General features: G+C 44.6%; 1 protein-coding gene across 2 annotated transcripts in view; it reads left to right on the forward strand.

The window, feature by feature from the left end:
* Positions 1-26387, forward strand: part of ADAM12 (ADAM metallopeptidase domain 12) — a 387521-nt gene that overhangs the window by 295433 nt on the left and 65701 nt on the right. For both annotated transcript variants that reach the window (XM_059900751.1, XM_059900749.1), the window contains exons 9-11: positions 3063-3232; positions 6387-6471; positions 9979-10127. In XM_059900751.1, coding sequence (XP_059756734.1) covers positions 3063-3232; positions 6387-6471; positions 9979-10127 — 404 coding nt within the window. The remainder of the gene's footprint in view (positions 1-3062; positions 3233-6386; positions 6472-9978; positions 10128-26387) is intronic.

Genomic DNA, 26387 nt, shown 5'->3' on the forward strand with positions numbered 1-26387 from the left:
GCGGGAGCGGTGGGGTGTGTGGCTGACCGGTTAAGTGATAGCCTCTCTGGCTTCTCCCCTCCAATCTGTCCTGCTTCTTACTCATGACGAAGTTAGCAACAGCTGCGCATCCGTTCAGGCTGCACCTCTGTGACCTACTCCTGAAGGACTCACCTTCCGTGCATTTAACTTCAGGTATTTTCCCTCTTGTGTGAGTCTTCGTCCCCCCCCCCCCTTCTCAAACCAGTTGCCTGAGGGGTGCACATTCCCGTGCTGGACCCCAGCAGACCGCCCTGTAATCCTACCCATGTTTTCTCAGATCCGCTTCCTCTAGAAAGCCTTCTTTGAGCCCTCAAGCCCAGCATTCCCTGAATTTCCTGTTTGCACCCTTCTTGGCAGTTCACTCGATTGGCATTTACTGGAATAATGGCTAAGTATCCCCTGCCTTGAGCCTCTTGCTGACCTCTGAGCATTTGGGAGCCAAGGGCAAGGGTAACCTAACCCTTGCTCTTTGTGCCAGTGCCAAGCCTAGCATACAGCCGGATACTTGCCGTGGCTATGTTAATGGGTGAATCAATTCAGCTGGTCTTGGACGGTGTCCACATGCATCCTGGGATTCTTAGGCCAGGCGGGCAGCTGCCAAGCTCCAGTTGTACTTCTCTCTGGGCCTGGGGTCACAGTGGATCATCTTGGAAGGGAATCTCAGTACTCGCCCTTACCTGGCTGGGTTACTTAGTGGTTTAGAACCTGGGCACCAGCCTACCTATGCTTAAACCCGGCTATGCCAGTCATGTCTCGAGTGGTCTACCTGGTCCCTCCTTGTCTCAACGTCCTTGACCGTAACACGGAAATAATAATAGTTCTTAAGTCGCAGAGTGTTGTGAGGACTGAGAGAGCTACGGCCTGGAAAGCACGTGGCACTGTGCCTAGGACGTTGGAAATGCTCATTAGGTGTTAGCTGTGGTCATTGTTATTAGGAAGAACCAAAAGGAAGCCATCGGCAGAGCCCTGGGAAGAGCATCCCAACAGGCAGCAATGGGATACTGTGATGACATGATGTGAGTTTAGCATATGCGACAGTTAATCAATAGCACCAGTTTCGAGAGGAGGGACTGTATTTTATGCTTCTAGGTATGAAATCTGTGATTTGAGAGGGCTAATAAATGGAAACTACAACCCATTATTATTATGAAAAGACCCTTGATCATAAGCCCCCAAGCCAGCTCTGAGAAATGATGACAGTTAGACCTTGACACACCTTAGTGACCACTTCCATATGACACTCTCCAGAGGCAAACATAGTGTCCCCAGCACAGCTGACGACCCTGCAGCCCACACGGGGCATCTGACCCTGAGGATGTCACTTGGCAGGCTGGTGGGGACGTCGGCACTGGATCGCCTGCGTTTCTGCCTCTGATCACTGTTGTCTGTGACACGGCCGAAAGTGTAAGCTCCCCAGTGTGGCACAGCAGCCAGGCGTGTGCGTTCAGAGTCCAGATGGGGCCAGGACCTTGATTTCGCCTGGAAAGCCTGGGCTGGGAGCTCGCAAGTGGATACCACAGGCCAAGCAATTCTTGATTAAAAACAAGCTGTCAGGCAGCATTTAGGTCGTATAATTGTCTCATTAACTTATTCATGTAATGCCCGTAATTGTTATCTGCTTGAAACCAACTTGGACCGCTGTGATCAGTTTAGACTCTGTGATGTAGTCTGTGCTTCAGTCACATTCTTCTGCTAACCTAATGCTCACCAGATGACTAGGGAGAGATCAGCAAGGGAAAAGATGAACCTGCCTTTTGTGGGTCAGAACCCGGGGTCAGTGCTGAGCCTCATGGAGTTTACTGCCCTTGAGCTCAGCACGTTGGAATGGGGCTTAACTATCAGATGCGGCGCTTCTGTGATTTTTGTTATTTGTTGGCTCCGAGGCTTCTAGCAACTAAGAATAGGACCTGCTCCCATCTGGAGCTTGACTGTAGCTGCCACATCTTCCTCCTTGGCTGCCTGGAGTATCAGAAGATGAAGATGTTTGCGCCCTGCCTTACACACTGCAGGCTCTGGAAGAGTGTACAGCCAGCCAGATGAGTCCCACCTCCTTACCCCCAGACCCTGAGCAAAGAGCCGTCTCCGTGTCTGTGTGATCCCATGGGGGTAGCAAGGCAGTCGGGGGCAATGGGGTGTTCTTACCGCTACCTTGACCCCTCATCCTGCCCTAGTAAGCTCGTCTGGGACAAAACTATCCCATAGACATCGGAAGAGTTGCTCTACCTGCTTCCAACCCAAGATGATCTGTTTGTGGAGAAAGGGCTGTAGGTTGAAGTCAGGCACAGAAAGATGGGGGGGGGCAGAAAAGCAAGAAGACTTGAAGTGAGTGGTATGCCTGAGAAAAGAGGAATTTCCTTCACCAAATCTTTCCCATGACGCTGTTGGTGAGCTGGCTGTGGGAAGAATGGTCCTCAAAGTTCCTGAAGAAGGGTTCTGTGTATGCCTTTATCATCCTGCAAGATATTTATCTGTTCATTCAATGAAAACCTTCTGGGTCAATTATAGGTGACAGAATATGATAGGGTCAGCAAAATCTGAGTCTATGCTGGAAAACTTAATACAGATTCATTTTCAGTAACTCATAGGTAGAACATTTCTCTTAAAATGAACAAATTACTGCGCTTGGCAGAGTGTCTGAAAGATCCTAATTCACTTACTGTTTTTCTTGCAGTAGATACGAACTGGCAGTCTTTAGCTGTAATGTGACGACTTTAGCGATAATAACACATCTATACGCCCATTTCAAGTCACCAGTGAATCGGTTGAAATGCGTGCTTCCCTACAAATAAGGGCAGACATCAAAAAGGCTGGTAACTCTAACATCTAACTGGTCACCCACATTTGAGCACCCACTTAGCACATCACCTTGCATCAGACACTGAAAATATTCCTTCAATTCTAATGCCACGGGAGCAAGGGAGCACAGAGAGACTTTTCATGTCACGGCAATGAAGTTCAGAACTTGCCAATCTGTTCTACTCGGCATGGTAAGTTCTCATTCACATGATCCCCCAGGGATGCCCGTCTTCTGTCTCCCTCAGTTTTACAGACCGCTGAACATTCGAATCGTGTTGGTGGGCGTAGAGGTGTGGAATGACATCGACAAATGCTCCATAAGTCAGGACCCATTCACGAGCCTCCACGAGTTTCTGGACTGGAGAAAGATGAAGCTTCTACCTCGCAAATCCCATGACAACGCACAGCTTATCAGGTAAGGCATCTGTTGTCTCTCCTTTGCTTAAAATAAAAGAGTGATCTCAGCACACCTGCGCTCCCTCCTAGCCTCACCTGACAGTCCATGAAGCTGCACATCGTTCAGCAGAACACGCTGACTGGACCAGGGGCAAAGGGGGCTTCTCAGCCCACACTGTGGGGGCGGGGTGGGGGGAGGGTGAGGCCATCTCGATTGAAATTGGGGGCTGTTGGAAAAGTCTTTGCATACCCTGGGAAAACTATCCCTCTGGCTGATGTCTTATTTCCTTCGTCTAACACCTGGACATTTCCTCTATGCAATTGTTTCTAGGCTTAGTCTTTTTTTTTTTTTTCTCTTTTTTGGCGGCACCACGCAGCATGCGGGATCTTAGTTCAATCCCCGACCAGGCATTGAACCCACGCCCCCTGCAGTGGAAGCGTGGAGTCTTAACCACTGGACCGCCAGGGAAGTCCCAAGTCTTTTTTTTTTTTTTTTTTTTGATACTATTAATCCATGAAGGTTTTTATTATGACTTCTCAAATTTAATTTACAGATTATATGTGTCATAAAGACAATTGAAATAACATTTTGATATTCACAAATACTTTTCTTTTTTTCATGTTTTTCTCTCATGTTTTTATTTGTTTATTGACCTTTTCATTTCTTTTTTTTCAATTTTTTATTTATTTATTTATTTTTAAATTTTTTGGCTGTGTTGGGTCTTCGTTTCTGTGCAAGGGCTTTTTCTAGTTGTGGCAAGCGGGGACCACTCTTCATCGCGGTGCGCGGGCCTCTCACTATCACGGCCTCTGTTGTTGTGGAGCGCAGGCTCCAAACGCGCAGGCTCAGTAACTGTGGCTCACGGGCCCAGTTGCTCCGCGGCATGCGGGATCCTCCCAAACCAGGGCTCGAACCCATGTCCCCCGCATCAGCAGGCAGACTTCCAACCACTGCGCCACCAGGGAAGCCCTTCGATTTTTATTTTATATTGGAGTGTAGTTGGTTAACAATGTTGTGTTAGTGTCAGGTGTACAGCAAAGCGATGCAGTTATACATATACGTATATTCTTTTTTGAATTCTTTTCCCATTTAAGTTATTACAGAATACTGAGCAGAGTTCCCTGTGCTATAGAGTAAGTCCTTTTTGGTTATCTATTTTAAATATAGTGGCGTGTATATGTCAATCCCTAACTCCCAATTTATCCCTCCCTCTAGGCTTAGTCTTGATATAAAGTTGTCCTGAATAGTATATTTTTTAAAAGCTCATTTTCTGTCATTATTAGTGAAAAATATTTATGCAAGATCTGAAGGCAGTACATTAGTGTGATCACTGTCAGCTGCCTGGAGAAAGAAAATCTTTATTCCTCCTGTTTTGCCATTACTCTTGGTTTTCTAGATCAGAGAATACCAGCAGTGTCGCAGATTAACCTTGTGTTCTGTTGTTCAATCAATGTGTATTGAGCACAAACGAGGAACAAAACATGTTTTAAGGGCTTTGAACATAATGGTGACCAACATTGTAAACTTCCCCACTTTTGGGAGTCTCCAGTTTACTGGGAGAAGACAATAATAAACAAAGACATTTCAGAGCGTGATAAGGGTCGTGAAGATAATAAAATGAGGGAAAGCACGCCTATAATATAATATAATACATTGGTAACATGTTACAGACACCTTCATATTTAAACAAAAAATATCATAATCTAAGTTGGTATGGAGTAGGTTTTTCCTAAACTGAACAGCTTTTTATTAAAATTCTTAAACAGTTTATGCCATTATTATGTTCTCATGTAGCTCGTATCACTGAGTTGAAAGCTTTAGGGTCAGAGACACTTTTCTTTGACAAATTGGATCTAGTTTACTGAACATTTATGGGAAGCTGAAAAGCAGTCCTACCCTAACCTCACTTTCGAAAAGGCCTGCATCTGAACTGAGGCTGTTGGCATTCCCTGATAATTTACTTTGGCCATTTCATAGGGTTGTTTTTTTTTCCCACCCTGGATATTTGTGGTTGCCTCATATTTTATGCATTGATTAATCCTGAGCTACTAAAAATAGAGTCAGAGTGTTTTGTTTTGATATTTTTCCCCCAAATGGAGTCTGTCCAACTTGAACATCTGGAAGTAAATTAGCCTCTTATATAACCTTATTCTTATATATATAGGTATAATTTTATCTGTTAAAACGGTCTATATAGATGTAAATATAAAAGCTGCAATCACTAGTACTGTACATATGCGTGTAATAGGATGGCTGGTTGGCTGGATGGATAGATGGATGATTGGATACATGCATACATACATACGTGAGGTTATATTTTGTATATACTTATCCCATTTCATCCAATTGAGCACTGCTAAGTATCTAACTTTTCAAATAATATGTGTAATATCTATATGTACATGGCCAAGATAACATGGGTAAGTCAATTTTTCCCTTAAAGGAGATTCAGCAAATACAGTGTTTAATTTTTAATGCATGAGGTTGGAATTAATAGCATTGCATTAAAGAGGCCTTGATGTCATTACTCATTGATTAAGATTCCATATAGGGGAAAAGCCACACCTAAGCCATGAGCTCCCCTTCCGGAAGCTTCCTCCTGGGATGCCAAGGCTTTGTGGGTGCTAACTTCTACACTATCTCCAGAGGGTCAATCATTTTTCTGCCAATTTCCCTTTGCAAGCTATATTAGCAGGACATTTTGGAAGAGTTTGGGTTTCTGGCCTAATTGTAATGTTACCCAGGAAAGCAAAATTCAGCTGCAACAGAAAATCTAGTAAAGCATCTAATGCCTTTCATTTGTTAACAGTGATTCTCTGTGACTCTTTTCAGCCCTAACATCAGCAGACATTGTTTAAAAGGAAAAGCTCCCCGCCCAGTTCATTGGAAAATAGCAGGATACAACTTATAAATATATAAGTCGTGACTAGTTGTCATCCCGAGTCTTGAAAACAAAAATCTGAAAGGATTAGGAGACGATGGTGAACTGGAAGATAAATTTTAGAAGAACCAAAGATAAAAATCACCTGTAAACATACTCTCATGCAGCTATTTTCGTCTTTGCGTATGCTTGTGCAGTTTTCCTGTTGGAATGTAGGAATGTCCAACAGAATTTCAAATATTAGAAAATGTCCTTATACTGATTTAAGAAAGTCCTTTCTTTTCTTTCTAGTGGCGTTTATTTCCAAGGGACCACCATCGGCATGGCGCCCATCATGAGCATGTGCACGGCAGAACAGTCCGGGGGAATCGTCATGGTAAGCCAGGGGCACCAAGAATCCGACAGCGATGTCCAGACCTAATTCTCTTGATGATTTCCCAGGAAATCTCTACTTTCATCAGACTTTGTAAAATTAGGTCCTTTTCTTTAATGCTTCTTAGATATAATTCTACCCTTTTTCTAGCTCTGCTTATGATCTTCCGTACCCGACAGTACTCTAGGGACTGTTTATAAAACACATCAGGCTGCACACAGGAAGGCTGAGTGTGTAAAAACAGCTCAGTGAAAGCTAGTCTACACCTTTTGCGGAGAAAAAGTTTCAAGTGGGATCTTGATCCACCCGTCTCCATCCAGGAATTCCTCCCAGCATTGGGATGAGCCAGGTCACTGGGGTTGCCCTCATCACTCAGCTTCTGGGATGGGCTGTGATCTCACCAAATATTGCCGTTAGAATGGCTTTCTGATGGTTCTCCCTCCAGGCACGATAGCCAAAAGTCTGAGGTTTTTAACTATTTACCACTGCAAATGCTTGACATACCTCCTAGCCAGTGTCCAATCTGTCTTTATACTAACCTTATTCTTGGAAGGCAGAGACCTAGGTTTATTGCTTTACAAGGATCATTTTGTCATATTATATATGAATTGAAGAGGGAGGTAATTTTGACAGGTTCCCCTTCATCAGGTAACTAAAGGAAAGGTTTTCACCCCATGCTGTCACTATCCCTGATGGGAAAACATAGTGTCCCCTTTGCACCAGCCCTCAGATAGGGAGTGTCCTCGGAGACCATTCCACCACCTCTGTTAAACAAACAGAAGCTTGCCCTTCCAAGAAACCATGAATTCCTCCACATTTTTCAAACAGAACATTTGTGAATATTCCATTGTATTAAAGGGCTGAAGGAGTAATGTTCTGCTGACTTTTATTTGCTCTCCACATACTGCCCAACCTAATCTTCTTAGTGAATATCCACAATGAATATTTTCCTCTTCTCTGGGTGGAGCTGGTAATTAACATAAACATTCACTAAATGTGTAAGGAGGCTGTTTGGAGGGATGGCACCCACCCAGTGGATTTCTGGCTTAAACGGTCTGCCCTCTGGTTCCCTTTGAACCTGGAAGACTTCCAGTGATCTCCACCATGGAAGTCACTGGAAAGTTTGGGTTTTGTCGGTGCCAGGTTCATTTCAAGTCAGATCCCAACTGTCTTTTTACAGAGCAGCCTGTAAAGTTTTAAGAGGGAATCATTTTCTGTTTCATGGTTCCATGGTCCATCGCTACTGACTTTGCCACTTAAAATTGGCGTAAATATTTTTTAGAGCTGAAACTGAATTCCTTATAAGTATGGCAGGTTCTGCAGCTATGGAGTGTTCAGAGGTTCTTATAACCGATCTGATGGTATTAAGCAACTTTTTTAAGTTCACGTCCTTTATTCCGTTTCCATGCAAGCATTTGGTCAAGATTCCTTCTTTGAAAGGAGACAGGGAAGCCTATTTAAAGAAAAAAAAAAAAAAGATAAAAATGAATGTGGGGAAATAGAAGCAGATGTATGTACTGCAATAGGAATCAAGTCAAGACCAAAGTTAATCAATAAGAAATATGTTTGATGGGCTGGCCAGCAGTAAAGACCATCCTTAGGCTCACTCTTTGTTTACTCCACATAGAAGAGAAGCATCACGTAGGTTGAAAGTCCACAGCTCCTTTAGTTTCTATAAAATTCATGAGATCAACAAAATCAATATCTTGACCAGATCTAAAACGTCTAGACTTTCTCCTATTGTGTCTCTAAAGTTGAATTCATGGGTGTTACATACGACTGTGCCTCTTTCAAGGACTCAACAAATCTATGAGGAAGGAAATCATGTCGCAAGGAAGCAGAAATCCTAATCACACTGAAAATTTGAGTTCTGTACTGTTTCTCTATTTTTCCAAGATAGAACAGATCATTAATTTTAGTCACTTCAAGCCGTGCCTTTGTATCTAACTGGACTAAAATAGTCTTGGTTTGGAGATAATTCCAGAAATAAAGAAATAGGTTTTTGTCTTATTAGAAATATGAACTGTTTATCGGGGTCTCTTAAGAGACATTCTGTGTATAATCACCTATGCGTGAAAAAATGTGAAACAATTAGGCAATTCAAGACAAAACCAAGATATTCAGTGATACAAAAAAATCTGATAAAGAGTCATTTTTTAAGGATAAATTCCTTGAATTTTTGTGCCAAAGCATGCTAAATTCAGCCCTCAGCATTCTTAGATTGAAGAAAATCGATTTCCTGAAACATGTTTGTGAAGCTTCCTACAACAGGAAACTAAAATCTAAACAAAGTAATTTATTAGGAATTTCATCTATTCTAAGAATAACTTGGTTCCTTGACATGCCACTCTTTTCTTAGCCTGAGGGCCAGTGAGAAAGGCAGCTACAGCTGTAACTGCCAACAAGCCTATAAAATCTTATATGAACACACCTATATCAAGAGGCCCCACAAAGATTGTCTGTATCAGGAATAATGTGTTCTCTAAAGCACAGTGTCACTGTTTCCTGGAAACCTCTTGGGTAGCCTCTTATCTCCTTCCTGGGTAGCACAAAGCAGGATTCAATGTTACCTTCATTACTCTGTGGTGTGCAGGCCCTTGCAGAAACACCAATCATGGGCACCATTTCTGCAAATCAACTAATTTTAGTTTGTTAAAGTTGAGTAATGATATTTTAAAAATTAATTTCTAATATCTCTTTAGCCAAGCCATGCATGCACTCCACTAAGTTAGGGGTGGCCAAGCAGTGCTTGCTGGGTGGAGAACCCGCCTTTCAAAACCAAGCAAAAGGTTGAGTGAACTCCCAAGAGCAAAAGTCAGAGAGTCAGGATGCCTCCATCCATTTCCAAAGTCTACCTGACAAAACAAAGGGCCAGCAAGAGTAAGGCATAACTGGATTACAATCTTAGTCCAATGAGTCTTCAAACAGATTACTCAATGTCGTTAGCTTTTATGGTGAATTCTTATGAATTTTCCAAGTATCCTTCTCTACCAAGTAGACAGCAAGAGGCATACTCAGTAACAATTGCTCAGGTCTTATTTAGACTGTTCAAAGTATGCTTCCCCTAACGACTTTATACCAGCATCATCTCAATCAAGGATAAGACGGTACTTTCATTACCCATGAAGGAACGAGCTGCTTCTTCCTATGATACAGGACAACTTTTTGCTTCATTCAATAGAATGGTGTCTTGTGAGAGATTGTAGGAAGCGAGAGGGAAATGATTGCCTTGATTATTTCATGTAAAGACACAAGGAATCCTACATGTATTCATGAGGAATACATTCCTCAGCAGAGGGGGCCCCAAACTAGTTGAATAAAATAGATCAAATCTTTTTTTAAGTTTGAACTATATAATGGGGCTCTATCTTGGTTCCTTGTAGGAGATTGGACTCCATTAAATGTTTATAAAAGATAAATATCTGGGGGGCAGGGCTGAGGGGAGGGGGGTGGCTGGGAAAGAGGCCAAAAAATGTGAACTATACATTGTGCTCTTGTATTTTCTTTGAGGATCATTCAGACAGTCCCCTTGGCGCGGCTGTGACCCTGGCCCATGAGCTGGGACACAATTTCGGGATGAACCATGACACCCTGGAGAGGGGCTGTAGCTGCAGAACGGCTGCTGACAAAGGAGGCTGCATCATGAACCCCTCAACCGGGCAAGTACTGATGCTTCCAGCTGCTCTGAGAGTCGGGATGCAGCTTGAAATATGTATTGGGAAACAGCTGGGCAAAGAGCTCCCTGGTTTTCTGGCCAGAGCGCCCATGGAAGCTTCCCGAAAGAAATTCCGTGGACCATGCTTCCCTGAGAGAAGCACCCAGATTGCAAAACACAGGGCGTGAGGCCTGAGCGCCTCCCTGAGAAGTGGTGGGCATGGATTCTGCCTTTGTTCAGAGATCGCGAATTACCCTACAATCCCAGCACGTGGTTTTGATTCGCACCTACAGCTCCGTCTGGGCGTGGTAAAGCCACGGGGCAAAGCAGGCGCGGTTAGAAGGGGCCCGTGTGGGAACGTGCGTCTTCCCTCTGGGTTGGCCCTGGGGCGGAGCTGAAATGTGTCAGTAGCTTGGGGATTTGTAGGGTCCCCGTCTCTAATACCACATCCCCTTCTCAGATCTTAAAGATTTAAATGATGGGACTTTTCCTTTTCAGTAAATTATGTCATTCTTCCTCATTTCATGCCTTTCTGAAACGCTAGACTTGATTCACCCAGAAAAAAAGGAAGACAGTTTCATTACTGCAGCATTCAGAGGAGGTAGAAATAGATGCAACTTGGAGTGATTACAGATTATGATGTGTCCCTACACCTCTACGGGCCCCTCCTAAACTAGAATGTTGTGCTAATGTAGGAAGATTTTCACCAGTGAAGGAAAACACGCACTTGTTATGATGCCGGCTTCTTTTTTATACCTTGAGACCTTCCCAGTGCTTATCTTTACGGCACTTCCCAGGCCAAGTCTACTCTCTGGGTTTGCTGAAAGGAAGCTCTGGGAGCAAGAAGCAAGCGCGGACGGGCAGCCCGAAGGCTGGCCTCTGCGAAGTCGCGGTGTTCGCGGCGGGCAGGGCACCTGCTTAAAGAGGATGAAAAGTGCCGGAAGAGGGATGGATTGTTACAGAACGTGGTTATGCTTTTACAGCCAGTAGCCTCGTGGGCCTCCTCTTGAATGGCCTGTAGGGCAGAACTCCATGGCTCACATCATGGCATTTCACGTGAGCTGGTCGTTAAGGCGTCTTTTCCCAGCAAGGCACTGCTTCTCCGGTCCATCACCACCATTAGCACAAAGCCTTCAGGTGTGCATTGTTTTTGCTTGAGGTTCTGTCTTAAGCACAATTCCGGGGACTCACCAAGACCTAGTAGAGGAACTTGCTCTCTGAGTCTGTGATGACAGAAGCCGAGAACCTGAGCAGGAAGTGAAAGTATCTTAGGCCCAACACCAATAGGAAGTGAAAGTATCTTAGGCCCAACACCAACAGGAAGTGAAACGTTGCAAAACTCAATGCGGGGCGCTTCCCCAAAGGGAGGCAGGTTGCTCCCAGAAGTAGCATGCTCCTTGTCATTTAAACTCCCCGGGCAGGGGCAGAATAGCTGCTTGTTGGGTATTTGGGGCAAAGAATCCCTTCTTAGGGGGTGAGGTTGGGCCAGGGCCTGTGGGTGTCCTCTGTTTCCAATATTCCGCCAGCCCAGATAGGGTCCAGAATCTCTGGGGAAGAGATTGGCAGGAAAGTGACGTGAAACTGAGTGGTCTTCTTGCTTTCTCATTCTTGATGAGCTCCAAGTGGCCACGGAAAATTCACTCTGTGCTTAATCTCCCTGATTATTAAGTAGGCACAAACACACCAGCCTATATGCCTCCAAAAGTGGTTCTCAAAGACTAAGAAGATTAGATTGTTAATATTGTTAATGTTTCAGAACTCTTGATAAAAGAGACGAATGGAAGAGAGGAAAATCTGGATTGGGGATACTACACTGGGATTGAAGACACCTGGTAGCCTCAATTCTGACACTAGTTGTTTTTGGTAAAACAAGCAAATTAGTAACCCCTCTGGCTCTTATGTTTTTATCGGTAAAATGAGTGAGTTAGTCTTTATATTTCCTTCCTTCCTTCTGTCCTTCCTTCCATCCATCCATCCATCCATCCGTCTATTCATTATTCATTTCATCTGTCCTTCCACCCATCCATCCATCTATCCATCTTTTCAACATTCCATCCATCCATCCATCCATCCATCCATCCATCCATTTGTCCATCTTTTCATCATTCCGTCCATCCATCCATTCATTCATCCACCTATTCTTTCACTTGTTTGTTCACACATTAAACAAATACTTTGATCCCTGTGTTTGTTGTTGTGGAGAATGCACAGATGAGGAAGACCCTACAGCCCTAAGAGTCCTACAATTCTGGAGGCACAATAGCAAGGCATTGCTTTCTGGTACTCTCTGTAATTTTGTGTAAATCCCTTCAATTGGAAAGTCTTCATGGCAGCGTTTAAGGATTGCAAGCCAAATTACCCTGGAGATACTTGAAAATCATAGGTAGAAATGGTATTGTTAAGAGCTCAGCAAATCATTTAAAAAGCTTTTTTTTTCTTACCAGGGGTTTGCTAATAGCCTTTCCTTGATTTATACCTTATTAGCGATTTCTGAGTTTCCTCTTTTGCTGAGCTTGTGCTTTCGTGTAAATCTTTTCTATTTGGTTCTCATTTATGATCCCACATTCCTGTCCAGAGGGTGGTGTTTTTAATTTTCTCAGATGGAAAGAAACTTCCTAAGCAAGTGGGTGAATTAATCACAAAAGCCCACAGTAAGGAGGAGGTCAAGCTGTTCCGGCCATCTCAGTCATCCATCACCCATTGTAGAATTTCCAGGCTGCTTTTAATCTCCAGTATTATCTCGACGTTGTCGTTCTCTTACCTCTTAGAGTCCCCACGAGAGTGGAAGAGTGGATTAAATGAGATCATATGTCTTTGCAAATTGTAAATCACTCCACAAATATATGGAGGTATTATTATTATTATTTCGCTTACAGGGACCTTGGAACCATTGAAGAGTTAAAGGCTTTTTTTTTTTTTCAGAATTCCTGCTCATAGTTGCTGGAAAGCACTTCTAAGGGTGCCATGTAAGTGCCCGTGGTTTCTGTGTGAATGGCTTATTTTCAACTGGCCCACACCCGAACCTTCCTCCCAACTTCCTCCCCACTGCTGATTCAGACATGAGTGGCAAATGTGTTAAAAATGTGATTTAAGTCTCAGCCCCAAAGGTGACTTGCAAAGAGATGAATCAGGGACTGCTTTCATGATACGAAAGTCTCCCAGAATCGAAAAGAACCATGTATTGCAGATGGTTTAAAGGAAAGAAATGCATCCCTTAATACCCCTTGTTTATTCTTTATCAAAACATTCCAGAATCCTAACCCTGAAATTTCACCAACTGCCATCGTTGACAGATTGGACCCAAAGACCTAAAAATACGAGGATGGAGGAGAATTCTTTTAAACATGGGTGTCATGCCTTCAGTTGCGTGTTACAGGAATAGTTGGAGGGGGTGTCCTTACAGGTTGTATCATTAATTAGTGCAAGTCTTTGAGTGTGTGTGAGAGTGTGTTTTATGTCTTTGGATAGTTAACATTAAGACCTGTCTTGGAAATTACTCCTTGGCAAAAGCAATATCTGGGGATTCGTGTGGGAGTTTGAACTCAGTTGAGTCCGTCCATTGATGAGCTTCTTGGAGCATTTGGTCTTAAAGGGGCTGAGGACTAAATATGCCACATTTATGGGAGTGAGAAAAACATGAATAATTTGAGCACTTAGGGAAAAGAATATTTACTATAATAGTAAATGCCACTTCCTCGAGTAGAAAAAAAAGGCAGTATTAACATTCAAAAACTACTCTCAGAGCTCCCTTTTATTTTCTTGCGGAAAATTTTCTGTTACAGTGAGAGTTGGAGTCAAAGAGCCATCTCTTGAGGGGATGCAGCTGGATCGGAAACCCACGGTAACTCAGCTCCTGCAATGTGCCACCTGCTTTGATAGATGTTGGGGTTATTTCAGCCACAAACAGGACAGACCATTTTCTTGCCCTCATGGAACTTGCGTTCTTGTGGGGAAGACAGTCTGGAAAAACAGTAAATCAAAAACTGCAGGTTGGAAGAAGTGCTATGAAGGAAGAAAAGGAAGAGGATAGAAAGGAGACACGTGGGCTGGGGGACCCGACGTTAATTAGTGGTTTGTGGGAGACCTCTCTGTGGAGATGACGTTTAAGCCAAGACCAACAGGAAGAGAGGAATGGAGAGCCTGCAGAGATGGAAGGACGTGGGCTTGGGCAGGGGGGACACCATGAAGAGGGAAAGCATCACTGACGGGAAGCCAGTGGCTGGTGGGGCTGGATCGGAACGGGATGGGGCTGGAGGGAAGTGGTGCTGATGCCACTGGAGAGAAAGGAGGGGCCAGAGCACGCAAAGCCCACGCCGCGGTAGGAACATGGATTTGTCTCCAGGGCAGGGAACCATCATTGGAGGGTTTTAGGCGGGACAGTAACATGATCTGAGTTTTCTTTTAAGAATTCTTCACTTTTAAGAAGATGGCGTAGCATCTGAGCTATTGTAGTTTGCCAAATTAAGGGGTTTACTGTCTGTAAAAAATAGGGGGGAGCTTCTTGTTAAAAAAGAAATGGTATGTAAACTCTCGTTTTATTTTAGTGTAATTCACAGGCACTTGGAATCCCTTAAGAAGGAGCCTGAGCTAGCATCCCGGGGGGCGGATCGCACCACAGCTTCACACGCTCACCTCAGCAGTCTTGTAGACTTGATGTCAAAGATTCTCTTCTGTTTAGGATTTCACTTTGCTTTTCCTCTAGTAAGATTCTTTAAGGGCTCTACTTCAACAGCCACGAAAGAGCGCTTCCACACTCTGTATATCTGAAGAGATATATCCAGATCTATATATCTGTTATATCTGAAGGGAGTTGGTGCCATAGTTTTCATGCTGATACTAAGATTCAGAGCTCGGGGCTGTTTGGGTTTTGTTTAATCCAGACTGGCAAACGGCTCTCAAGCAAAGAATGTGCTGCCTGGCTTCCAAGGGGCAGTGGAGGGGCCGTGCGTTGAGCGCCCTGGAGGACGTGGGCCGAGAAAATAAGCGAAAGAGGGTTACCGCTTGCTCACCAGGGGTGTGGATAATTTACATTCAGCTGAGGTTGGGCATTCAGGAATACCATCTGCAACTAGATCAGATATCCACGTTCAAGGTGAAAGCATTGCCATTCCACTTCCTCAGCAGTGTGGATAATTGGCTCATTCGATTCCGTAGAATTCAATTCAGGAAACATTCATTGCATACCTCCCTGCTGCACAGCTGTCTGGACGTGGATCACAGCTGGATAGCCTCCACCCAAGTTCAACCTTGTCTCAGGAAAGCTGAGAGGACACAGGCCCTGCCTCCACCTCAGGAAACAGGGCTGGGTGACCAATTATAGCAAAACCACTCATTTACTCAGCTCGTATTTACTGGGTACCTGTGTGCCAGATTCCAAGGAGCAGAGCGGGACCACAGACACGAAAGGCAGGAAACTCGATTTCTAGGCCCTTATATTGTGGTAGGGATCCCAGGCAAGTACACTGGTGATTACAGACTGGAAGCTCAGGGCTGATAGGGGACATCTTGGGGTGCCATGGGGCTCACCACAGGGGCACCTAATCTCATCTATTTACACAATCCTGGGTATCATAACATCATCTATAAGTACTTCAGTTGTGCCTCTAAAAGATAAGGAGAAAATTTTAAACATCACCATAATAGCATCTCACATCTTTTAAAAAATGACCAATAATTAGCATCTCACATCTTTTAAAAAATGACCAATAATTCATTGTGAACAAGGAGCAAAGGTTGGAAGGGGTGGTGGGCAGGGAACATTCTGGAGTAAAGTCCAGTCTGAACCCATCCCGGAAGAATTGCATAGAGTTAGGCAGACCCTCCTCGAGAATTCCTAGCTCATGTTACAGGAAATTTGGATTTATTTTTGAGGAGGCCTCTATCTGAAAATGTGATTCGGGAAACTAAAATCAACTGCACTTTTCAGTGAAAAGTTCCCAAGTTTCAGATGTGGTAGGAATTGATAGAAATTCGATGTATCTGGAAAGGCTATCCCCTTTCAAAAAGCACTTGCTTTCTTGAAAATCAGTGCAGAATATACATAATTAAAACTCACCCCCATTTGAAGTTTGAGGATCTATCTGAGGTCATGAAATACACTTATTATAAAGGGATTTTACGAGCATGGGATTGGAGAAAATTGTTTCCCCATATCAGTTCTTCATTTGAAGGTGATTATTATTTTTTCTCAATGAAAAGTTTAAGAAAGTCTTCACTTCCTTCTTCAAGGTGCAGGAGGGAAAACAATGGAAATCTTTATCCAAGGAGTAAAAAACAAATAAACAACAACAAAATGAGGCACTCTAGTAACATTAAAACGCTACAGGGCAGAATCAATTTAACTATCCAGCTAGAGTAACTGAGTTGGCTACTTACCGACATGACGATAAGGGGGAAAGGAACTGGCAGGAGATATTCCTGACAGCAGTTCAAGAGGACCCCTCGATACAGACCATGTTCTTATTTCCTCTCTGTAGGATTAGATATTGCTCACTGGAAAATGAAGGAGTTTGTCTGCAATTAATGCAGAGTTGGGATAGTAAAAGTCACTGCCCAAGGGCATGGTAGAAAGTCCTCTCCTCTTAAGCTGGATGCAAAACAGAGGTCAAGCTAGGGAGACTGGTCCGCATGGCACTGCGCCTTGAATATCCAGTCTGGGGGAAGTGAATGGAGGCAGACTTGACTTTGGCCCTAGAGATTACTGGGGATGTATCTTTCGTCAGTCAGCGGTGTGAGGTGGGTGTGGTTATACCCATTTTAAGGATGAGGAGCTGGAGCTCAGAAAGTTAAATGAATTGCTTATGTTTTCAAAACTACCCAAGGAGAAGCCCCAAGACGTTAGGCTGAGTCACCAGGAGCCAAGCCTCTGACTTTCCACCTTCCTATTACTTATCTCAAATAAAAATATGCAGCAGCTGTAAACCTCAGGAAGAGGAGAAGGGCATCTATGCTGGGGTATTAGTCAGAGAAGATGTGCTGGCTTCCCACTGCAGGCTTCGAGGGAGCTCTGTGGTCCAGACTGAGGCTGAGACTGGGGCGGCCGTACCATCCTGCCTCCCGGGGGTCCTTACCATGTGGAGTTCACCTCGGCTGTATTTGCCGTGTTCAGGCTCCAGGCGGGAACTGAAGCCTTCTCAGTACAGAGCTTTGTCCCTGTGTGACTTCTGGGAAGCAGGAAGGCTGGCCCATTTTTAAGCCATTTAGTTCTGCAAATCTCCTTCAACTTAGGTTACAACAGCAGAGAATTATTTCCTGTCATTGCTCGTTAATCCAGCATTTTATTTGTGGTAGAACATGTGTGAAAACATTGCCGCTGAAATTCTGCCAACCCCTCCCCACTTACACACACACACATACACACACACACACACACATATACACACACACACGGCTTCCTCCTTTCTCCAGGACTTTTGGCACAGAGACCACAGAGTGAGGTCAAGGGTAAATTCTGGGCCTGTCTGTGACCAACAGTATTCAGAAGGACCCACTTTAAGCTCTACTAGGTCAGGAATTTTGTCTGTTTGGTTCATTGCTAAAGCCCCAGCACCTGGAACATATAGTAGATTTCAGTAAATTCTTCTTGACTGAAAGGTTGGATGGGTGGATGGATGGATGGATGGATGGATGGATGGATGGATGGATGGATGGGAGGGTGAGTGGGTGGATGGATGGATGATGCCTGAGCAGATGGGTGGATGATTGAGTGAGCTGATAGCAGATGGATAAATGGTAGTGAGCGGCTGGGTGGATGGACAGACGGATGGTGATTCCAGCACAATCAGATGTGTGCAGAGTGAAGCCACATTTCACCTTTCATGTAGTGGCTAAACTTCTAAGGAGAAGATTCTGAGGCCATCGTCTCTTATACTATAGCATTTGCTGCAGCATTGCCAGTGTCATTTATTGTATATTCCACATCATCTACAATGGAGTTATGATAACTCACAAGAACAGAAACAATACAATAAAGAGAAAAACAAAGGCAAAATGAAAAAGAATAAGGACTGAGAAACGCCAGGTAAATAGGAGGCTGAGTCCATTGTTTTTTGTTTTTTTTTTAACTCCATGGAGACCAAGGAGCAATTTACTTTCAAAAGGTGGACTTCTTCCCTAAGTGGCTTCTCCTGCAAGCCTGTGCTTAATTTAGCTAAAGTAGGAGGTAGGAAGTTAAAAATATAAAAACTAAAAGTAGTTGTAAGACTAAGACCCTGTAGACCTCACAGATTACTCTCCAGTTTACAAAGAACTTTCACATCTCCTTTCTCATTTAACTGTCACAGTTCTAAGAGGAAAGGGCAGATACAATCACCTCCATCATACAGGTGAGAAAACTGCGGTTCAGAAAGGCCAGAGGCCCCACGGTTGGTCAGGGCCAGACTCAAGGTGATCAGCCCACAGCCTCCGGCTCCTGCCTCTGGCCTATCCCCTGGCCCCTGTGAGCAAAGGAACCTTCGGTTCCCAATCCCCAGCGGCAGCGGGAGGGGGAGGGGAACATGGGTGCCAGTCTTCACGGCTCTTGAGTTTCAGGCTGCCCTGATGGCCAGCCCAGCATCAGGAGCTCAGCGAGGTAAGAACAGGGCCAAAAAGACTTCAGCCCTCGTTGGGTGGCTTGGAAGTATCTACCATGACCACTTTTCCTATCATGTTTGATTACAAGTGTTACACAGACTTGCAGAGTCAGCAGATGCAACGGGCATGATCTATACAGGTCTGTCTCCTGGGGCAGGAGGAGAGGGCGGAGTTATCTCGACCGACTTGTAAACTGCCCTCTATTAACCCCTGAATCTGTTTATATCTGCCAGAATCTCATCCCCGAGGAGCCCCACGCAGAGACAGCGGCCTCTTCCTGTGATGAAGCTGAGAAGCCAGTCTGAGACACTGCCTCTGATGGGCTGGGCTCCTTCAGTGGGGTGCTGGTGCCCTGCCCTGAGTCCCCCTGCCTTTAGGGACTGAGCTCGGGAGGAAACGGCCGTCAGAGCACAGAAGCGAAAGGTCTACTTTCTGATAACGCCTAGAGGCCGCCTGTGCACCTCTCAGCCAGCCGGGGCCTCGTTGGTCTCCTTCTTTATTAAAAATTGTGAGAAATTACATTTATACTTTAATTGGTTTCCGGGGAGCAGGAGCAGAGGTCAGAGTTCACGTGTTAAAGGCATGAATTATAACGTGCCACAGATGGCTCCATTCTGGGCCCCAGGTGTTTGCTATTAACAATGGACATGTCCTCTCAGGACGTTTCTGATCATTCGCTCCTGGCCCGGTGGTTTGCCTCGCTGTCTGCGGCCCATCTGGCAGCCCACGGGGTCAAGCGTTTGGTCCTAATGCAGTCGCTTTCCATTCCCGCGGGCTCCGCCGGGGCTCCGTTCTGTCGAGCGAGCCCGCGTGTTCAGGGTCACGCCGAGCATCCTTGGCCGGGCGGAGTGGGACGTGGGCCCACATCCACCTCCCAGCACGCCCGGGAAAGTCCTCCGGCGGAGTCCCGTGCTTTCCCGGTGGGCGACGGTTCCCTCTGCCCGCAGCTTGTTGAGACCCGCGTGGGCTCACAACCTCCCTCAGGTGTGTGCGTGGCCGCAGGCGTGGTCCATAAATCCCAGTTTCCGGCCACCATTTCTCCCGGCCTCAAAGCCGTGCCGGGAGGTGCTCGACCGTGCCCTCCGCGTAGCCGCCAGGACCGTGGGCTCCACTGTTACGTGCCCCCGACTCCAGGGAGCCAGAGATTGCTGGACCACTGCCCTCTTCTTCCTGAATGCTGATGCTGGCTCCGGGCCGTTTGCGCCGCGTCACCCCCGAGGCTGCCCGGAGGCCTCCTGACTGCCCTCGAGGCAGCGTGGCTGCAGAGGGAGAACACAGGCCTTCAGGTCAGGAAGCTGGGCTTTCGGTCCTGACCCTGGAACCAGAGGGCTGTGGCAAGGTGTCTAACTGCTCTGTGCCTCAGTTTCCTCATCTGTAAAATAGGAATGATATAATCTGGCTCACCGGGCAGTCGGTGAGCAAGGATGCCCACCAGGCTTCCGGTCCACAGCAGGCCCTTGCTCAAGAATGGTAAGTGCTGTTGGTATTTTTACTCATTATCCTGGGCGTGCAGGACGAGATGAAGTCAAAATCCCCTGAAACGGGGTGACCTAGGGCTGCACCTCAGTCCTGCCAGGCTGCTGAAGACCGGGCCAGTTGCCACGGGCGCAGACACCACTGCCTGCCCCAACAGGACGTGCCTCTGGGTCACTCCTAAATTCTGTGCATGGTGATTGCAAGCTTTTATTCCAGGGCGTAATTGTGAAAAACCTAACGGTTTTTCTCAAGATGGCCCGAGAACTTTGGGGTTGACACTTGGCGGAGCAAATCCATCCCAACCAAGACTTCTTGCACCCATTGGTGTCCGTGGGCCCTGCGTTCCTCTAGGAAGAGAAGTTGGTGACAGTGTGAGGCTTGTGCTCCTGGAGGATCTAGGAATGCATAGAACTTGGCCCTGACCTGTGTGCTATTGTTTGTTTTTGGAAAAGCTCTTCAAGCTGGTTGCAGATTTAGTGATGAAGAGTCAGTAGGTCGCGTTGTCAGAGAACAGAGGGCAGGTCTGGTCTGTCTGTGGCCACGTTTCCCTCCGAGCTCCCGCCTAGCAGCTTGGCTGTGGAGGAAGAGGTCAGAAGAATACGTGGAGGGTGTTCATGTCACTAGAGCTCTGGGAAAGTCCTTTGGAAAAAGTTCCAACAACTCAGAACCACCACTGCCAGCCGCATGGCGGGTAACAGTCATGTAAACAGCGTCTTTGTTTGTTTGGGTTGGTTGGTGGTTCGGTTGGTTGTTTATGCTTCCTAAGCCCATGTTCTGGTTGAGCTAGAGATGGCTCGGCCCTTCCAGAATGAGCAGAGCCTTTAACACCACATATGTATTAAATGGAGGGATCCTATTTAACTGCTTGATCATTCCTTTGCCTCCTGAATCACCCTTCTCTCAAGCTGACTTGTGGTTTTACAGTTTAAAGATTGCTACATTTTGGCTACAATTGTAATACATTCTGCACCGTATTGGAAAATGTTTCTAAGCCCTAGAACGTACAAGGCACTGGCAAACCGTAATTTGAAATAGCCAAAACAGCGCCTCTAAATGAGGAAGAGATACACGTCTTTTTCAGGCAAATATTGGCAGCTAGCATCTTTGAAGTTAACCAAATTAATTAATTTGTGTTAATTTGTGTTTGAAGCTCGTTTGTTCTCTCCCTCAGCGTGCAGGGTAGTTATTATTCCCGGTCTGCAGGTGTGAAAACTGAGGCTTGGTTTTAAAACTGAGCTTTAGTTTTAATAGATGGGGTGCTCAGACTCAGTCTCCCAATTTCGATTCTTCTCCAGCTGCTCTGTGCCATGTGCCCAGATCGACAGTAGCCTCCCAGGCCTGCTGCCTCTGTCACTTCCACTGTCAGGAGACAATAAAACTCCATCTCAGTCTGCAAGAAGAAATCAGTGGGAGGCAGAATGTCAGCAACATATTTCCCCAAACCAGTTATCCCTTTACCATCTAATCATTTACCAGCTGTAGAAGATGTGAGGTGTTTTTTTGTTTTTTTCAATCGATTTAAACAGAGAAATCTGGATGGCTTCCCGTCCCTGGTTTCCTGCAACGTTGGCTTTTCCTGTCACACGGTTATGTCAGCTCCAAGCTGTTCTCAGCAGCTGCCCAGACTGTTCCATCCTTCTTCCTCTGGTCACTTGCCTTTCTTTGCTGCAATCTGCCTGTGGACTGTTGTCCCCCTCCCCCCCGACCCTCGCCCACCAGCGCTTGGAGCTGAGGAACATGGATTCTTTGGGACCCAGCACACGTTTGTTAATGAGGCAGGGCAGTCAAAGGAAACATCAAGAACAGTGACCTGCAGCCCCAGTGAATCCAGCCTGCTTGCAGCTGCTTTCCCTAGCTGCCTAATTGCCAACAAGAAAAGATAATTCCCAGAGAGCTTTTGCAAGGCAGATAACTCCCGACTTCCACTGTCAAGATTGATAAATGGGCTTAGTGTGATTCACCCCCAAGAATACAGCCGTGAGATGCACAATAGGCTCCTACAAGAAAAGAATTTTCTGACTGCAGATTTGTCAAAGTAAAAGTAACCCCTAATAATGTTTTACTTGGCAACTTGGTGACGGGCTGAAATATTAAGCTGTGACTGCATTTACGGTGGGAAGCCATAAGTGCATTCCTCTTTTGAAAAGTGTGTGTGTGTGTGTGTGTGTGTGTGTGTGTGTTTTCCAAAATCACCTGGTTGTCTATTTCATTGGCTTTTTATTTCTAACCTTGCATTCAGCATGGTAAACTTGCCCCCAAGTGTCCTTGGTTGGTAAATATTAGGAAAAAAGGCAGATGTGTGTAACTAAAGGGGTCACATCTGAACAGGTGCCAGGCACCCTGGCGGGGTGTCTGCAAGAAATTCTCTGCCCGTGAGCTGAAAGCAGCACTTTTTTCTGGGTCCTAGGTATACTCATTTTAAAGCATTCTTGTTGCCAAGGAAAAGTATCATGCAAAGGGGGTTCTTTTCTGAATAATTCTCGAATTTTATTGCTTTGCACCAGCCTGTCACTGCTATATGTCAATTCCATTAGCTGCTGTCCTGGCATATTTGGGATAATTTATGAAAAGTATTAAAAAGCACGTTGTGATGAGTTTGCCGAAAGCTGTAGAAGAAACTGAGGCTTGTCTTTTTAAACTACCGACCATGGGCTACATGGGATCTTCAATGTCATGAGCAACTATATGGCCCAAATCAATGTTCTTTTCATTAACAGTCCAGGGAATAAAGCTATGAAATAAGAAAGGAACAAAATGAGCCAAAGGGAAGCAGAACTATCATACTTTGGAGTTTGAAACAAGTGGAAGGAACTTCAGAACAGAAACATCTTTCTGTTCACAGTCAGAACCTTTGCTGGTACCTTAATTAGTATAAAGTAGGATGATTAATCAGTTAGCCTGCTCTAACACTTAAAGATATTTGAAAAATTCATTTGTGATTTGAATTTGGCTTTAAGAGACAGATTCTCATGGAATTTTTAACACATGCCTACAATCACATGAGGTTTCAAAACGCTGTACCTCGAGCTTTTCTTAGAAAATGGAACCACAGGGGAAAGTAGAACTACTTCTAATTTAAGTGCAAGAAAGCTGACCTATAACGCACCTAGTTTGCATTTCTTATTGTTTACACAAATAGGTGTGGATTTGTCCATATATGATCTTTACAACATTTGAATTTTAAACTGAGGTCAGTTGTTCCCAGGCGTTAATTTTGATAATTTGATAAATCACCTGGACCATCAACTGATGAATAAACAAATTGTGGTGTAGTCTTACTTACAAGGGAATATTAGTTTGAAATAAATGAAGTACTAATAGTGCCACAACGTGGATGAAACTTCATGCTGAGTGAATGAAGCTAGACATAAAAGATCACATATTGGATGATTCCATTTATATGAAATGTCTGGACTAGGCAGATCCAGAGAGACAGAAAGCAGCTTAGTGGTTGACAGGGACTTGGGGGAGAGGGGATGAGGAGTGACTGCTTCATGGGGTGAGGGTTGTTTTGGGGGCTCAGGAAAAGGTTCTGGAATTAGTGGTGATGGTTGCGTAACACTGTGAATGTACTAAAAGCCAAGGGATTATATAGTTTTAAGTGGTGAATTTATGTTATGTGAATTTTACCTCAATTTAAAATGAAATCACCTGGCGAGCTTGTTAAAACAGTTGCTGGACCCCACCCCCGATTTTTTCTCAGGCGGCAGGTCCGTATGGGGTCTGAACGTTTGCATTTCTGGTAGGTTGCCGGGTGATGCTGAAGCTGGGACCACACTCTGAGGGGCTCTGATCCAGGCAGGTGGTCTGAGTGATGGAAGGATTCCTCCTTCGTATGTAAATCAGCACATCAAGGCTGTATTGTTCCCCGTCCATGTTTCAAGAGTTTACTGCAGGTGATCCAGGGCTGAAATGATATCTGCAGTGAAGAACATAAGTTTTTTAAATAACTGAACTTGGGATCAGATCTAGTCTCTGCCATCCCCTAACTGAGAACTCTTAAACAAGTCCCTTCACCTCATTTGCAAAATGGGAATAACAATACCTATCTCCCTGTGTTGTTTTAAAACGTAAATTTAAAAAAGATAGTATAAAGAAGAAGAAAATATTACTATGAAAAAGTACCCATCATATCATCTAGCTTAAAGCAGGCTCTCAAATAGTTATTCCAAAAAAATATGTAGAGTGTGTATCAGTTCAATATAATTATATATGTTTATATATTTTATATAATTTCTATATGAATAAATATGCATGATGCATTTATAGATGTGAATGTATTGTATTTCTGATATTTTATTTATATGGTTGGAGAGGCAGCGTGGGGAAGTAGGTGTGTCCAGTAGTTCCCTTGGCAAAGGTCCAGCAGGGGGAGAGTGGGAAGGGCTGGGGCCATATTTTAATCATCATAGGATCCTCCTCAGAGCTTTAAATATAATAATTACTTCTCCAGTGAGTGAGTGGATGAATGAAGGAGTAGTGAACATATTATCCCAAAAGTTTCATTCTGCTATCATCAAAAGTTCAGAAGCAGAGTTGGTGTCTGGGAAGCAGGGAGATGAGCAAGCATTTCCCTGGAGGCATTCTTTTGTGTGGGCACATTGGAGAAATAGCAGTCTGAATAATCATTGTGCTGATAGATCCTGTCTGTGGATCCTGACGCGGTGCTGGGGAGTGGATTCCACGTGTTGTTCAAGGTCCACTGGCCCATTTTTCATGCAAACCAATGAACTGCTCATTGAGTCCTTAAGCCAACAATCAGTGACATCTCTTGTGCACTAGGCACTGTGCAACCAGTGACCACTTAGACGTATTGTAAAAGGTGTTTAAATATGTGTAAATTAGGATTCTATTGTAATTACAGGACTCTGATATTTGGTATCACCAAATTCCCTTATCTCTTGAGATTTGAAATCATTTTATTTATTTTTAATTGAAACGTAGTTGATTTACAATGTTGTGTTAATTTCTGCTGTACAGCAAAGTGATTCAGTTATACATATTCATACATTCTTTTTTATATTCTTTCCCACTCTGGTTTATCACAGGATATTGAATATAGTTCCCTGTGCTAATACAGAAGGACCTTGTTGTTTATCCATTCTCTATATAATAGTTTGCATCTGCTAACCCCAAGCTCCCACTCCATCCCTCCCCCACCCCCCCTTCCCCTTGGCAACTACAAGTCTGTTCTCTGTGAGTCTGTTTTTGTTTCACAGATAAGTTCATTTGTGTCATATTTTAGATTCCACCTATAAGTGATATCATATGGTATTTGTCTTTCTGACTTACTTCACTTAGTATGGTAATCTCTAGGTCCATTCATGTTGCTGCAAATGGCATTATTTCATTCTTTTTTATGGCTGAGTAGTATTCCATTGTGTATACATACCACGTCTTTATCCATTCATCTGTTGATGGACATTTAGGTTGTTTCCATGTCCTGGCTATTGTGAATAGTGCTGCTATGACCATAGCGGGGGTACAAGTATCTTTTTGAATTATAGTTTTGTCTGGATATATGCCCAGGGTGGGATTGTTTGATCCTATGGCAACTCCATTTTTAGTTTTTTGAGAAACCTCCATACTGTTTTCCATAGTGGCTACACCAGCTTACATTCCCACCAACAGTGTAGGAGGACTTCCTTTTCTCCACACCCTCTCCAGTATTTGTTATTTGTAGACTTTTTAATGATGGTCATTCTGACCGGCGTGAGGTGGTATCTCAGTGTAGTTTTGATTTGCATGAAATCATTTTAGATCACTGAATTCTGTTTACTGAGGGAGGGCCATCGGGTTAGATATAGTTTTTAGTTACTCTCTTCTTCCTTCCTACACACCGATCAACCAAGATGATCCCAGCAGAAGGGAGATGATGGGCAGACCCTTGCTTGTCAATCAAAACTAGTTTGCTTAAAAAAAAAAAAAAAGTGTGGGGGAATAAGAGTTTGAAATTCTTATGAAAAGTACCTTCAGCCATTATCAGTGCTTGGTCCATGCAGGGCAAAGCTCCCCTCCCCCATTTAATGATGCTCCATGGTAGTCTTTTGCCATCAGCCTGACCTCCAAGGGCTTAGGGGTCTTCTCTGGGGAGGGGGTCGCCCCTCTGGGTGTGTGTTACTGAAAGAAGAGCCTGCTGCTTTCTGCTGAACAAAGTCCTCTAGGCCAGTCACACCTGCCCACGTGCTTTTGCACTGGCTCCTTCCTCTGCCTGGAC

The sequence above is a fragment of the Balaenoptera ricei genome, chromosome 16, assembly GCF_028023285.1.
Source record: "Balaenoptera ricei isolate mBalRic1 chromosome 16, mBalRic1.hap2, whole genome shotgun sequence".
NCBI lineage: Eukaryota > Metazoa > Chordata > Mammalia > Artiodactyla > Balaenopteridae > Balaenoptera > Balaenoptera ricei.